This window comes from Calidris pugnax, unplaced genomic scaffold, assembly GCF_001431845.1.
Source record: "Calidris pugnax isolate Ruff unplaced genomic scaffold, ASM143184v1 scaffold41, whole genome shotgun sequence".
Lineage (NCBI taxonomy): Eukaryota > Metazoa > Chordata > Aves > Charadriiformes > Scolopacidae > Calidris > Calidris pugnax.
Window position 1 is genome coordinate 9,452,214 of NW_015094509.1, and position 13,959 is coordinate 9,466,172.

Consider the following 13,959-nt stretch of genomic DNA (forward strand, 5'->3'; position numbering starts at 1 on the left):
CTGGTTTCCAAGCAAAGGAAACTTTCCATGCAGACCCAGAGTGACAGGGATCTTCAGAGAATCCCTTGGATGGCTGGGCGTACTGCAAAGCACGTTTCCCCTCAGTACTCCATGGGTACCGAGTACCCAATGTCAGTGAGTGTCAGCTCTTACCATGTGGGATGTGTTGACACCAGATTTTGAAAAAATGTTTCTCAGAAGGGCAGACTTAGGGTTCAGATTGGAGTTTGTTATCGAGTGCTTAATTTCTTCATTTAAAAAATTAACTTATGAAAGACACACATTCAACAATAATGCAAAACAACTGCAAATTAGACTGTGCAAAGTCCACCTAAAATAGGTCACAACTTAATGAGAAAAATATTTCTAAATCTTTTAACTTGGAAGACCTGCTGCCCAAACTATCCTTTGCCCAGTTGTTAGCAGACGATGCACATATGTCCTGGTCAGTTTTTCATTGCTCTAAATGATGGACTTCTGTAAAATTAAATGGATGCTCTCTCTTTCTGGCTATAATTTCAGAAGACAGGAGAGTATCTAATGGTAGGAAGTATTACTGGGAAGTTATTGTTGTAATTGGCTGTCTACATCAGTTCTACTTTCCCTTCCTTAAGGGAATGTTTGCTAGACTAAATAAAATTTCAGATATCTCTATTGTTTGGGCTATGAAATGGATACTGTCAGCTAATATAGGGGAATGGAATATAAGATATTAAAGTGCTTTCTGGCATCTTCCAGGATAAGCATTTTGGGTCAGTTTGAAAAAAAAAATAAAGGTGGATGAGAATTTTGATAAGATATAAAAGTTATGAAAATGGTTTCTTGGTATTTGTTATGAGTAAGGGGAAGTGGAGAATGGAGAAAACAGATGCAATATTTCTTTGCATATTGCAAAGGTAAAGAAGGAATATGCCCAGATAAAAATCAACCTTAAGTGTGACCTCTTCTTTGTAGCAGTTTAATAACCAATGGAATTTTTTTCCCTTCCCACTGCTTTTCACTTCTTTCTAGTTTTCTATATTTGCATTTTATTCAGTTTGGGCAACAAATTAGATTGGTCAATGTCCCTTTATGTTCACAGACATCTGGAAATGTCTGCAATTGTTAAAGATATAACTACCGCTACCAAAATTGCACTGGGACATGTCATATTAATTTACATTTTCATCTCAGGTAATATCTCATTCCTTTCTCTGAGAAATCTTTCCTACAATGCTGCACTAGCGTGGCTTTATGTCTCTTTCTCCAAAATTCTGCAATAGTTTAACATTAAAGGTTACAGTAAATTACCTGCAGTTTCCTTCTCCCACTATCTCTTTGCTAAATTGCACCCACATATGGCCAGCTGGCTCCTTCCACTACAGCAGGGCAGGCCACCAGGAGGATAATTCATCTTTTCTACTTTCCCCATGCAGAATCCCTCACTGCAACGTCACTTCCCAGCACGAAACTGGTAGCTAGAGACAGACGGTCAAATGTTATCACCTGTCAATAGCAAGTGAATGAGCTCCAACGTGCACAGAGCTGTTGTGATATCTCAGCCCTGGATGGTTCATCTGTGGATATGATGCTACTCGATTAAGGGATACAGCTGCACCCTGTATTCCTGCTTTCACAGTCTCTGTACAATACTGCCCCGCACACTCTTGCTTTGCATTAGCACAACACGACAACATATTTTAAAATGAGTATTTCTTTAACAAAGAAACAGACATCTCATACCTGTCAATACCTTAACTACAAAAAAGCACATGAAGGAAAGATTAAGATCACATCAAATGAGCCCTATGGAGAAGACTTCTGCTAAAATCCAATTAATCTGCACACAAAGGAACACATTAACAACTTTGACAACGTCCAAAAATAAACTAAACATTTCAGGAACTTTCTAGACCCTTTTTGTCACACACTGCAGCGAGCCAAGTAAGATTGCCCATGTCAACATGAATCATGGTGACGGGCAGGGAACAGGCAGCAGAAACCGCTTGGTGTGACCACAGAAAACAGGTTGTAGGTACTTGGGACAAGACCACAGCTCTGCGTGGTCAGCAGGATGCCAGACCCTGCTCCAGGGGTTTGCAGAGCCAGCAGTGCTGGTACAGCCCTGGGTGACCAACCGTCCAGAACGAACAGAGCCCAGAGAGACACAAAACTATGGAAAAAGAAAGATATTAGAAGAGTCTCCGAGTTAAGTAGCGGGTTTGTGTTAAACTGTCTGCTCATGTAATTGTATGAATAATTTCTTTTCAAACCACAGCATTAGCATTTTCCCCTTGCGTTCCTGCCACAGTTCCCACAGTATTATTCCACGTCACAAACAAGCATTCGATTCAAGTATGTACCCGAGCAAAAAAATTGCAAACCATCTCACCTATGACAGATACGCATCCCAGCGGAGCGACAAGGGCAATGGGGGCAAATCCGTAGGCTGTGAAATTGCCCACCTCTCCAAGCCCCAGGAGGGTAATCCCGCACCACCACAGCTTGCTTGTGTAGTAGGGCTTCGGCTCTGTTTGGCAAGCCAGTCGGAGATGAGAGCATTTCTAGAAAATTAATTATTAGGAACAGGCATGAAAAGAAAGACTTCCATTGTGTTCTAATGTCTGACAAAAGTGGAATAATTAAGGGGGCTGTCAACTTCAAACTCCAGGTGCTTCAAGATTTTCTTTTTAAACACGACTTTCAGCTTGCTGTTGCAGACACACTGCTTTGTGTTAACTCAGTGCTGCTTCAGACGTGTGCTTTCTTAGCCGTGGTGGAAACGACTGGAAAATTAGACCTCTGAATAATCCTGAAAAATATTAAGTGAATACTAGCAAATGCTTCCTAGTTACCACTGCACGCCCCTGTTCTTCTCCAAAGTAAAGCTTGTCAGTTGTGCTGTGAATCTGGAAACACTCAAAGGCAGGCGATGGGGCAAAATCAGAACAGTGGCAACAAACTGGAGAAGGCAACCAGATGCCATGGTGTTCCTGCTCCCTGATACATATCCTAGCCAGAAATGCAATTTAAAAAAGGAAAAGACAGCACTTAACCAAGTCTGTTGTGGGGAGGACTCTAAATTAATTAGGCAGAATTTAGGATTTGGTTACAATCTCCTGTTTGACCTTAGAAGAAGATCTCGGGTAAAGCATTGTTTTCAGAAGGAAAACCAGCTATACCTGTGTCAACAGGCATAATATATAGTCAAGTAATACTTCATCAACACTTCTTGTTATATGGCAAAGGTATCATTGACATGTTGTAAATGTTTTCTCTCTGGCTATACAGCAACAACCTGTATATAACAAGATAATTTGACTTTGATCATACCAGTCTTCTGAAACAGAGTCCAGGCACTCTCCATCAGGAAGGTGCCATGACTGGGAAGGATGTGATGTTTACCACATTCCCTCTGCAGAATATTGTTTTATTTCTCAGATTCCTCACTGGCCTCTCTGCACAGGGAGGAAAACGGGTCAAAAAAGTAGGAAATCAAGTGATGCAACTATTGTAGTATACATGGTGGTAAAATATTTTTTTTTTCCCCATCACTTGATGTTTGATTTTGGAAGAGTCCTTGCAGAGCTGCAGGGACATTGCAAGCAATTTTCCTCATCCTCCCATTCTACTCTGTAAGATACGCTACAGAGTATGGACCAAACAGTAACGTCTGTGATACACCAGGGACTCGGTTGTTCCTCTTGTTGAGAGGATGCAGCCCATTATTGCAGCTTCATGATGAGGAACATGTTCAGGGGATGAAATCCTAGGAGGAAGTTTAGTCCTCCAAGGAGAAAGGGAGCATAAGGAAATCATACTTCCCTGAGCCACAGACCAGCAATTCACAGTAACATACAGGATTTTGCATGTTCCATTTTTATAAACAAACAAACGCCCAATAAAGATCCAACTGAAATGAATATTAAATAATATTCAAATCAAGAATCCAAGTTTCTGCTAAAAACTAAATAGGATAAGTTCTTAAGTGACTCCTGAGCTCTGGTTTCTCCCCACATTCTCATAGGAATAACCCTTGAGGGCACAGTGTGATTGAAAAGATGTGCAACGAATACAGAAGAGTGAATTTATCGGTTCCCCTACAGCCTTCCTTCTCCAGATGTCTGCCGCCTTTGCATCGTACTGTGCGTGGATGGTATTTAGGTGGAGGCTGTTTACAATCCAGCTGAAATACATAGCAAATGGTGGGCTGTTCTTTAGCTGACAACAAGCTAGAGGGAAGAGAGGGAGAATAACTGAACTCACGGTGGAAAAGGGAGACTGAACAATAAAATTTGGCCTGTCCATTGAAAGAGAGTGTGAAAATAAATGTTGACATTTAGGGAAAGTCATTATTCATATTTATAAGATGTTGTTACTAAATGGAGAAAGACCAATTTAAAAAATAAATACAAATTTTGATTGAAACCGTCTGTCAAATGGCAGTGCAGAGCTATTGGATTTTCCTAAACAGCATTTAAAATGCTGTAAGACAGTTCAAAATAAGTAAATGCTGTTAATGATTACAAGGTAGTAGAAGTCTGCATGCCTCAGTACATCCCCTCGCAAAGCAGCCGCTCTGGCACTCAGTGCCCTCAGCAGACAAAAGATATGAAGTCTGAACAACCTCATTATTATGGGCAAGTCTGAATTTCTACTTCGCCAACAAGATTTTTTCCATTGAAACAGAGCCTGTCCTAGTACTGTCACTGTCAGCAGGCTGGAACTCATATTGGAGAGGCAGCAGTCATCTCAACCTGCCTGCCATCTCTGGCTGAACAGATTTCTTTCTATGGGATTCTCCAACTGGAGATACTTAAAAGGGAATCAGTGAAGAACCTTCTAAAATTAATAAAATGGGTTATTATGAATAGGCAGCTTCATATTCCACAGCTTTCTGTTTCATCCTTTACTGAAAAAGCAAGAAATAGCTTTATATGAGGCATACAACTCATAAAATACAAGTAAGCAAAACCACTTTATTCTGGACAACTTATACAGCAACATCATCTGCACTTTAAAAACTTTTGTTAGAAGACCTAAAAATATCATGAAGTCTGCAAGATACAGATTGTAATTAATTATTTGACTTTCTACTTAGTATGTATTCTAATTATTAATACAGAAAGGATTTTATAAAACTCATCCTACAACTCTTTGCCATAGTTGTAAGGTCAGCATCTCCCTTTGCTTTTATGACTTAAAGTAATATTTACTCTGATTATTCTATCCTAATTACAGAAAGAAAACTAAATTAGTCAAAGTCATTTTGGGGCCCAATATTGCAAAAAATCATATGCCTCTATGCATTTAATTACATTAATCACTTCATTAAGCAGCACTTAAGACCTTGTGGTCAATTTCACTTTAGATTTAGACACTGAGACAGGTTCATGTGATGTCCAGCAGAACCACACTGGGTCACAGCTGGTAGTTCCTTATGGCACATAACAAGGAGGAGGAGGAGTTTTTACTCTATTCCCATATGAAAATCACAGCACAGAACAAGTTGAGAGCTAGTGTAGTGCAAACAACTACAGCAGGGCACTGTTAAACTCCAGTTAAAGACAGGGAATGTTTATTAATTGCAACAAAATTTGTATTTTGAACTTCACCATAAAAACAAATTGTAACACAAGTTACTCGCTAAATATAAAAAACTCTGAATAAAGAGAAATAATTCATACCTGTATATTCAGAGAGACACTAATCAGAAAATTTGAAGCAGCAGCAAGTAAAACTCCCAAGAGCTGAGTCTGCAAGATCACAAAACAAAGAAGTACAAGAATATTCATTAGTATAAGAAGAACAATATAATGGTGATTTTCTGACAGCACACTGCAACCCAATCAAAAACAAATTATTGCATTTTTCAATCACTGAGTTTATGCTACACTGAGTAAAATGATAAAAAAAGTATCTCTGCACAGTTGACCAGGACTTAAGTAGTAAATGACTGGGAATGGAAAGGACATCCCAGTGCAGGAGTTTGTTTTGCCATCCTTCAGTAGAACACCTTCTTAAATTTAAGTCATGAAAAAAAAAAACTAGACAGGTCTCAGCTGAACACTACACACAGGTATTCTTCTTTCCCAAAAGAAGAACCTGTTTTGTTACATAATCCAGAAGGAAAATCAACAGCAATTGAACCGTTCATATTGGAACACAATTATCTTATGTGTTAACATATCCACCGTTTGACAGGGCAGCCAGGAACATAGGTCTCCTGACAGTTTCTTTAAGGTATTGTGTTATTTCATCAAATTCTTTTCTAATCAGCCTGTCTAATTTTCAGAAAGATTTGCAAACTTTCTATGAAGCTGAGAAATTAAAAACATTCAGGCAGGATTCATTATTTTGGAAAGCAGCCATTAAAAAAATGCCATTTCAGCAAGCTCAAATAACAGGTACATGGTAGATCTCCCTGTCTACTTTCAAAATGTTGTAACACTTTGTGCATTGTCATAAGCGTATTCAAGACCCATTCAAGGTCACTGGGGTAAGCTCTATGAGGAGCCCCATTAGCTTGTAGAGAAGACAAACATACTATCAGTGAATTTTTATAAAACATGACAAGGTCATGGTAACATAACCCAGCATAAGTATTGCTTGCAAGCTGTAAAGTAGCATCCAACACAGTGCTCCCCGCCTCAGCTTTCGTGACTCTTCTCCAAGAAGGTCCCTGGGCACCTACGAACAGGCAGTGCCTACCAGCCACAAAGGCTGTTGTCCCTCAACATTTATAAAGAGCAGTATGTGGTCCAAACTCTTGGAGATTACAATAGGAGATTGTTGTTTTGGCTAGATAATTCCCAGACTGGGAAAGAGCATCCCCCAAAATGTGAAGAAAAAACAACCTTATTACAAATGGATGATAACATTCTTAGTCAAGAGACACAGCTGAATCCACGTCTCCAAGCCCATACATTTCTGTACTGGTCTAGACTCAGAAGGAGAAGCAGAACAGAGTCACTCTGTGCGAAATGCCTGGCCAACTGCCAGGTGTCACCAAGACATGACCAACGGGTACAAGGGGATGTAGAGAGGGGAATGCAGGAGGTGAGGGCTCCCTTTGCTCACACAGCTTCTGTGCCAAGTAATAGAGCACCAGTGCCACAGCCTGCATGCATGAAGCATTCAATGAGAAGCATTACTCAAGAGTTTTGCTCATTCCTTCTGGTGCCTGGCTACTGGAGGTCCTTCCCATCTTGCACCCTCTGCCCCCCACACCAGTTTCCCCAGTGGATGTTCCAGCAGCACATCCTGGGCTCTCACACATGGTGTATTTTCCACGCTCCGGGTACACCCCTCACTGGAGCAGAGGGGAGTGTGTGACAAGACATCTCAGCCCACATTGGCACAGATGTCCTTACTGAGATTAGGCACTATTATTGGGACACGAGCAGCCAAGCAACCTCCTTACACCCTGGGGAAATGCTGTCAAACGCTTCCCACCCAGGGCCCCGCAGGAGCAGAGGGGATGGGTTTTCCTTCCTGAGGCTTTGATGCTGGTGGTACTACATCTTGCGCAAAGTTTGGCCACTTCACAGGTGGATTATTGCATCATCCTGCACACACAGCAGCTTCAATAAAACAGCAGTTAAATCAAAATTGTTTTCTTGCTCCCAAAGACTTGTTCTTTTTAAATGACAACATGCTCCCTTGTGAGGGGGTGGAGAAGTGGCCTTGTCAGCCTCGTCATGAAGGGTTTAAGAAAAAGGAGACACCAGGGAATAGAAAACAGAAACTACCACCTCATTTACCCCATTTTATTGCTTTCACATCAGTAACTGTGACACATCTACACTATTTCCCAGCAGAGAATCCAGTCTCTCTGCGGCTCTTTCCATTTCGGTGGCCAATCCTGCCCTTACGGCTGCATCTCTGGATAAACCCTTGCAGCTCCTTACTCCCAGCTTCCATCTGGGAGTCACAGACACTGCGCAGGACTCAGGAGGCAACCAGCACCCCAGGTAGGGCGTGTGGTTGGTCTCAAGCAAACCCAAAGGAGGGTCTCCATCCAGCTCTTGAGTAAAACTTGCATGCAGCTGGTAGGCAGAGGATGACATTTCACCTGTCATCCAAGTAAATATGCAATATCCATGTGTGAGTACTAATAACGACCTGAGTATCTGACTCCAGAGACTGAATCAAATGCCCTTTTCACGGCTTTACCATGCTGCATGGATAGGGACTCCAGCAAGAAGCCTTCCAGTGCATTACTGGTATCCTCTCCAGAGCTGACTGCTTTGTTACCATGATGGTTGCTTCCTCAGGTACACATGAGCTTAGCTCAGATATCATTCAGGGACATGTGAAATTTCTAACATGATGGCCACCCTATGTCTGAGCAGAAGTCATCTCACAAAAGTCAATCCTCTTCTCACAGGTTCCAGAAGTTGCCAGGAACAGAAAACAGGTCAAAAACGGGGGTCTTCTCAGTCTTCTCCTCTTTTTCTGGGAAATACTGAGACATATGTGACCATTGTCTTAATAATTCCCTGTGAAATACCAAGATCAGAATCCCCGTCTGTTGAGGGTGGGCTGGGACATGGGTCTGTGGGTGGGCCTGGCTCAGCAGGACCCATGACCGGGCAGGGCAGGGAGATGGAGACTGGCCCTGCTGTGGCATGGCTGGAGCAGAGGCCCCAGGGATCTGACATGGGGTTCTGGGCAGGGTGGGAGAGCCCTGAGGACGGGCAGGGACAGGCAGGGCTGTGGGTGGCCTCAGGGCCCTGACAAACATGTGTGAAGGCATTGGGGTGACATTCCCTTGTGCTTAACTTAGGCAACCTCCCGCGTCTGCACATCAGGAAAACCAGTGCGTGTATGATCAAGTCAAAGCCGTAGTGGCAGTCTGGGCTCAACGACCTCATTGCTCAGGTCATTTTTTCATAATGGCCACATGTTTCACCTGAGCGTTGCTGTTGGCATATATACTGCACTGCCTGCTCCAGGCTGACATGTGCTAATGAGCTCTGTTTAGTATGGTGATAGCACCGTATTTCCAAACCCAGGGCTGGACAGACCCTGAAGATTAAAAGCAGAGTACAGTGCCCTAAGGAGTTCAAATATCACATGGATCCTTTCAGGGAGATGAGATGAAAGTACAGTAACGCCATGCAGCTATAGCATGGCAAACCTGTCTCGTACAGGTTCATACTCAGACATGCCAATATAAAAGAAAACAACAGGGAAGAAAAATGCACTAAAGAGAAAAATTAGATCGCAAATTTCACAAACCAGAGTGCATCTTAAATCAGCAGGTAATTTCTAATGCACAAGAGCCATCACATACAGCAGCACTCAAAACAGGAGAGAGAAAAAAAATCGGGTGCTACCTCAGGCTAGTAGAACCATGCATGATTGAAAGATGACCCTCAACAGAAGATAGGTCACCCTATCAAATCAAAATGGTTGCCGTATTACCTTGAAGGCCACCACAACCCTTTTGTTCCCACGTAAAAGGCCTCACTATTTGTGCTGTGTCTGCCATTCGACATCCTTTAGAGGCTAGAGGACTGGTGGAACAGCCAGCTTTATAAGTAATAAACACGATATTCTCTGAACACAGAATTTCCAGTTGGGATATCCAGTTGTGATATCATCTGCAGCACTGCACAGCTTCCCACACATAAGTCTTGAGACAAACCTCCATGAGGGAATTCAGTTGCAGACACAACTTCAGAGCCATGGTGCTACTTCAGTCAACTAAGGACTTCTACAAGAAAAATCCTTAAATATTCAAAACTGTTGGCGTAAAATGCAAATCCCTTCATCACCAAAACATCTGTCTGAACGTACAGGCCATTTTGTTGGACCCCACATTTCAAACTGTTGACGCATTCTTCCAGTGCTTCCAAATGCTTGTCACAGAAACATCCTGCCCTTAAGTTTTCCAGAAAGTATAAAAACACCACAGAAATTTGATTTCCTTCACCTCAATACGGTTTGGAACAAGCCATGAAAGTCACTTGCTGGCTTTGAGGCCCTTTCTAGACAGTCCCCAAGCACACAGACCACGGACTGAAGCTAGGGACCTGCCGACATTTTCCTCGGTGGCAGAGCCAGCTTGAGGAATGCCTCCCTCTGGCTCCCCCCAACCCCTCACTGCCTCGTTTGCATTAAAACAACTATTTGTGAGGCCTGCAAGGCACTGTTCCAGCTCCAAACTGTTCCACTGTTTGAAATAACCCTCCCAAAACATAGCCCATTAGCATTATGCTTTTTATAAGCCACCTGCCAACGTTTAGCTCTAAAGGAGGATCAAAATTCACATGCCACAGCAAGGGTTTTAAAACCGTGACTCCTGCACAGTTTGCCAGGGGTGACGGTGGCCGGTACAGGGGACTGAGGGGGGGGAATGAGTTCAAGAAGTGGCAAATTCCTCTCGAGAAAGGCATCCTCAGCACTGTCCTGGCATCCCCCATCCCAGTCGTGCGAGGCTCTCACACAAGTCCAGGTGTGGGGCAGGGAGGTTTGAAGGATGGGTCAGCAGGCATCCATTTGCCACGTGAAGTGGCAACATATTGCTATTCAAAATAAATGAGCGGCAGCGCGGCATATCGCTACCTGCTTCGAGCACTCATGCAGGACCTGATGCTCATTTACCCTTTTCACATCATTCTGGCAGTGTTTTAAAAGGGCATTTTACACGCAAGGTCTCTTTTTATTGCCAAAGTAAATGAAAGGGTTTATGGCAACTGAAAGCTAGGCTGAAATCTAAATCTTTGGCACTATTTCTAATAAACTTATCCTTTGCACACTAAAATCTGCATTGGAGACCCAGTGATGCAATTTATCCATATTACACGTATGTTTTCCTAATGCACATTAAGCTTCAGTTGCCAGGCCTGTGAAATGAAAACTTAGAAAGATTAACTTAATTTGCATTGACTAAAAGGTATATGGACATTATTTCTGGAAACTTGCTATGCCTATAAATTGACCTGATGCACAGAAAAAAAAAACCACTTCAAATGTATGCTGTTGGCTCACTCATCAGGGATAATTAAACTGTTCCTCCTATTTTTCTTTATTTCTGCATTTATTTGTGATCTAAAGGCATTTCCAACAAGTGTAATGTCACATACTGCTTCAAAAACTACACTTTATTTCCAGTAATTAGGATTTTGTCAGATCTCAATGGATCTTATAAAAAAAAAAAAAGGGGGGGGGGGAAGGGGGAAATGCCTTCTAAAATTCCAATTCTGAGTTAACTCCGAAGCAAAGGGAATTCAGAGTCCTTAACACAAACCATATTTTTCAAAGAGCCACCATGTGGAATTAGGAGAGGCTTATCATTTAGCTATTATTATTCACAGAGCTCTGGCTGTACTCAGGGCTTTGCAGATGTAGAAAGAAAGCAAGGTCCCTGGTTTCAATGGTTTTCTTAGTGCACTTCATATACACATATATACGTTCAGGCCTATATGAAGTACTGAAGGAGAGCTGAAATAAGAGTAAAAGGGCAATTACCAGTGTTGGACCAAGTAATGAAAATACATTTGATTTGTTCACTGTGACATAAAAGAAAAAGTACATTCTTCAATACACAAACAGGAGAGAAATAAAACATTTGGCACCATCTTTGTTAGGAACAGAAGGAGAGAGGAGACTTGGTAACTAAGTCAGGATAAATTTGAGCGAGGACAAGCCAGTTTGCAGATTTTACACAGCTTGCCAGGCTGGATTCCAGACCACAGTAGACAAAGTTCATATCTCATGAATATTACAGCATCCTTGCCTTTACTAGGTTTTATCTTTCATTACCTTCATTACCTCACAAATTTAAAATATACCTTTTTCCAGAAACGAGACAAACTTTAAAGGCTGGAAGGAGGGCCTGGTAAGTTATGAAAAGCTATGGGAACTTGAGAAGATAAAGCAACCACAGAAGCAGAGCCCTTCTACTCATCTCCATATTTTAAGCATTTTCATGAGATCCTATTTATAATTACCAGTCTGATTACTTAAATTAATGTCCATAATGGATAACAAACTGAGTTGAATAATATGAATTGTGAAATATACTAAAGTAACTTTCAATATGCTCACTAAGGCTATATACAAATATATCCATCTACTATAATTTTAACAAACATTATGAGTAGTATTTTTTTTTTCTTTTCAAAAGGGTTACAATCAAATCTCCCAACCCCTAAATTTCAGTTTCTTATTTTCAGGAAAAAAACTCTCAAAATTAGAAATAAATGCGACAACGGGGAAGGAGAAGAATGGATTATTACACTGTTCCTCAGGTGAATAGCCTGCTGTATAATCAAAGACTATTTCATGCTTTTAATACTGCCTGTTAGATGCAAATAAGAACCTCTCCAGTGACTCTATAACAGAGGGTCTAAAATTTTCAATCATAGTTAATAACATCTTAATAGAAAAACTTTCTCAAGGACCATCACATAACATCTCTATGGCAACTATAGAAGTGACATACCTGGAAAAGCAAGAAGAGGATTATAAACTTTTGCCAGTTTCCAGGTCCCTCGGAAGAAACGAGGCAAAGCCAGCACTGCCTGACCACCTTCTCCCACAAAACAGCCAGCTGGCTCGGGGGATGCTCCTCCATTGCTGCCCAGGAGCAGGCTTTCTGGATATTCGTGTTAGACCCTGTGTAATTCCTGGTGCACGAGGTGAGGTTCAAGCCAGAGCACTGAAAGGTTATATATAATAATACCCAGAAGCTACAGCCTGGCTCACATTGAGAGGACATGCTGCTTCTCTCCCTGCTTCATGTGGCTCCCTGGACCCCTATATCAAGGGCCAAGGAGGGGACACAAGGCACAGGGGAAGCTGGAGCGTACCCGTTCATGCCCTGCAAGACAGAGCTAGCCCTGCCTGGGCTCAGAAAGATGGGCAAGCTCATAGAGGATCTATCTGAAAGCTGAGTAAATAGTGCTGTTCAGTGTTACAACAAGTTGCAGGACAAGGCACAGCGAGTGCTGTTGGAGAGGTGGCTCGCTCTACGTGTACACACAGACGTGCCTCCAAACCAAACACAGCTAGCTCATTCCCCTTTGTTATTGTAGTACAAGTCTTGCTGCAGCACAAATGAGCTATTTCTAATTCCTTAAATCAGACACACAAAACCTCCAACAGCAATGTAGCCAGCTTAATACATTATTTACCGAATCCTAAAAAGAACTTCTATGTAAAAATCTCCCTTTAACCAGCCGAGAGGAGCAGGGGAATGACATGCCTCTTCCAGTGTGCACCTCTCCAGCATCACTTTCCAACAAAGGCAGGCTTGTCTCCCATCCTGTCTCAATTAATCCTCTGTTAGCTATAACTAACCCTTCCTTTGATGTGCACAGAACACACTTCTCCACATCACAACCCGAGTGAACACGCTCACGTGTCACACGTGCGGGACAGGGGTAAACGTAGGCTGGAAATGAGGACACTTCCAAGCCAGTGGTATTTCAGAACAGCTTCTAAGAGGAGTAACAACAGAGGAGGGGGAAAAAAAAGAAAAGATCTGACTGCATTTCGATTGAAGTTTGATCCATCTGTTAAAAGAATTACGTGATTTTATGGTAGGGGAATGGGCAGCCCAAAGGCCCTTCCAGTCTGCTGTTCCTGCAGAGGAGGGATGCTGTACATTAGTTCCTTGCTCTCCTTCCTGCACCTCACGCACTTGGCTCTCCTAGTTTCATTTCCACAGAGACTGTTAATCATTTACAGATAGTTCCTAACGCAAAAAAAATGACTGGACTCCAGAAGGCAGAACCTTCTGGTTAGCAACATTATTCATTTTAATATAAACAACTGCTACATTATCAGTGGTGATTTAAAAACAAGAGGTCTTGCACTCGCTAAAGTATTCACACGTATGCATATGGATGCACAAACACACAACTGGATACTTTTAATTTGCAGATACTTCTGGTCAAAACTGTAAGATGCAAGTCTGGAGATAACAAATAAAGTCTTAAAGAAATGACCTCATATGCTAATTTTCTG

At 42.0% G+C, this 13,959-nt stretch overlaps 1 protein-coding gene across 1 annotated transcript in view; it reads right to left on the bottom strand.

Annotated features, from left to right (window-relative positions):
* Positions 1–13,959, bottom strand: part of NIPAL2 (NIPA-like domain containing 2) — a 53,547-nt gene that overhangs the window by 30,423 nt on the left and 9,165 nt on the right. Inside the window, exons 2-3 of the mRNA XM_014965162.1 lie at positions 5,667–5,735; positions 2,372–2,543 (exon numbers count right to left, since the gene is read on the bottom strand). Of these exons, the coding sequence (XP_014820648.1) occupies positions 2,372–2,543; positions 5,667–5,735 (241 nt within the window). The remainder of the gene's footprint in view (positions 1–2,371; positions 2,544–5,666; positions 5,736–13,959) is intronic.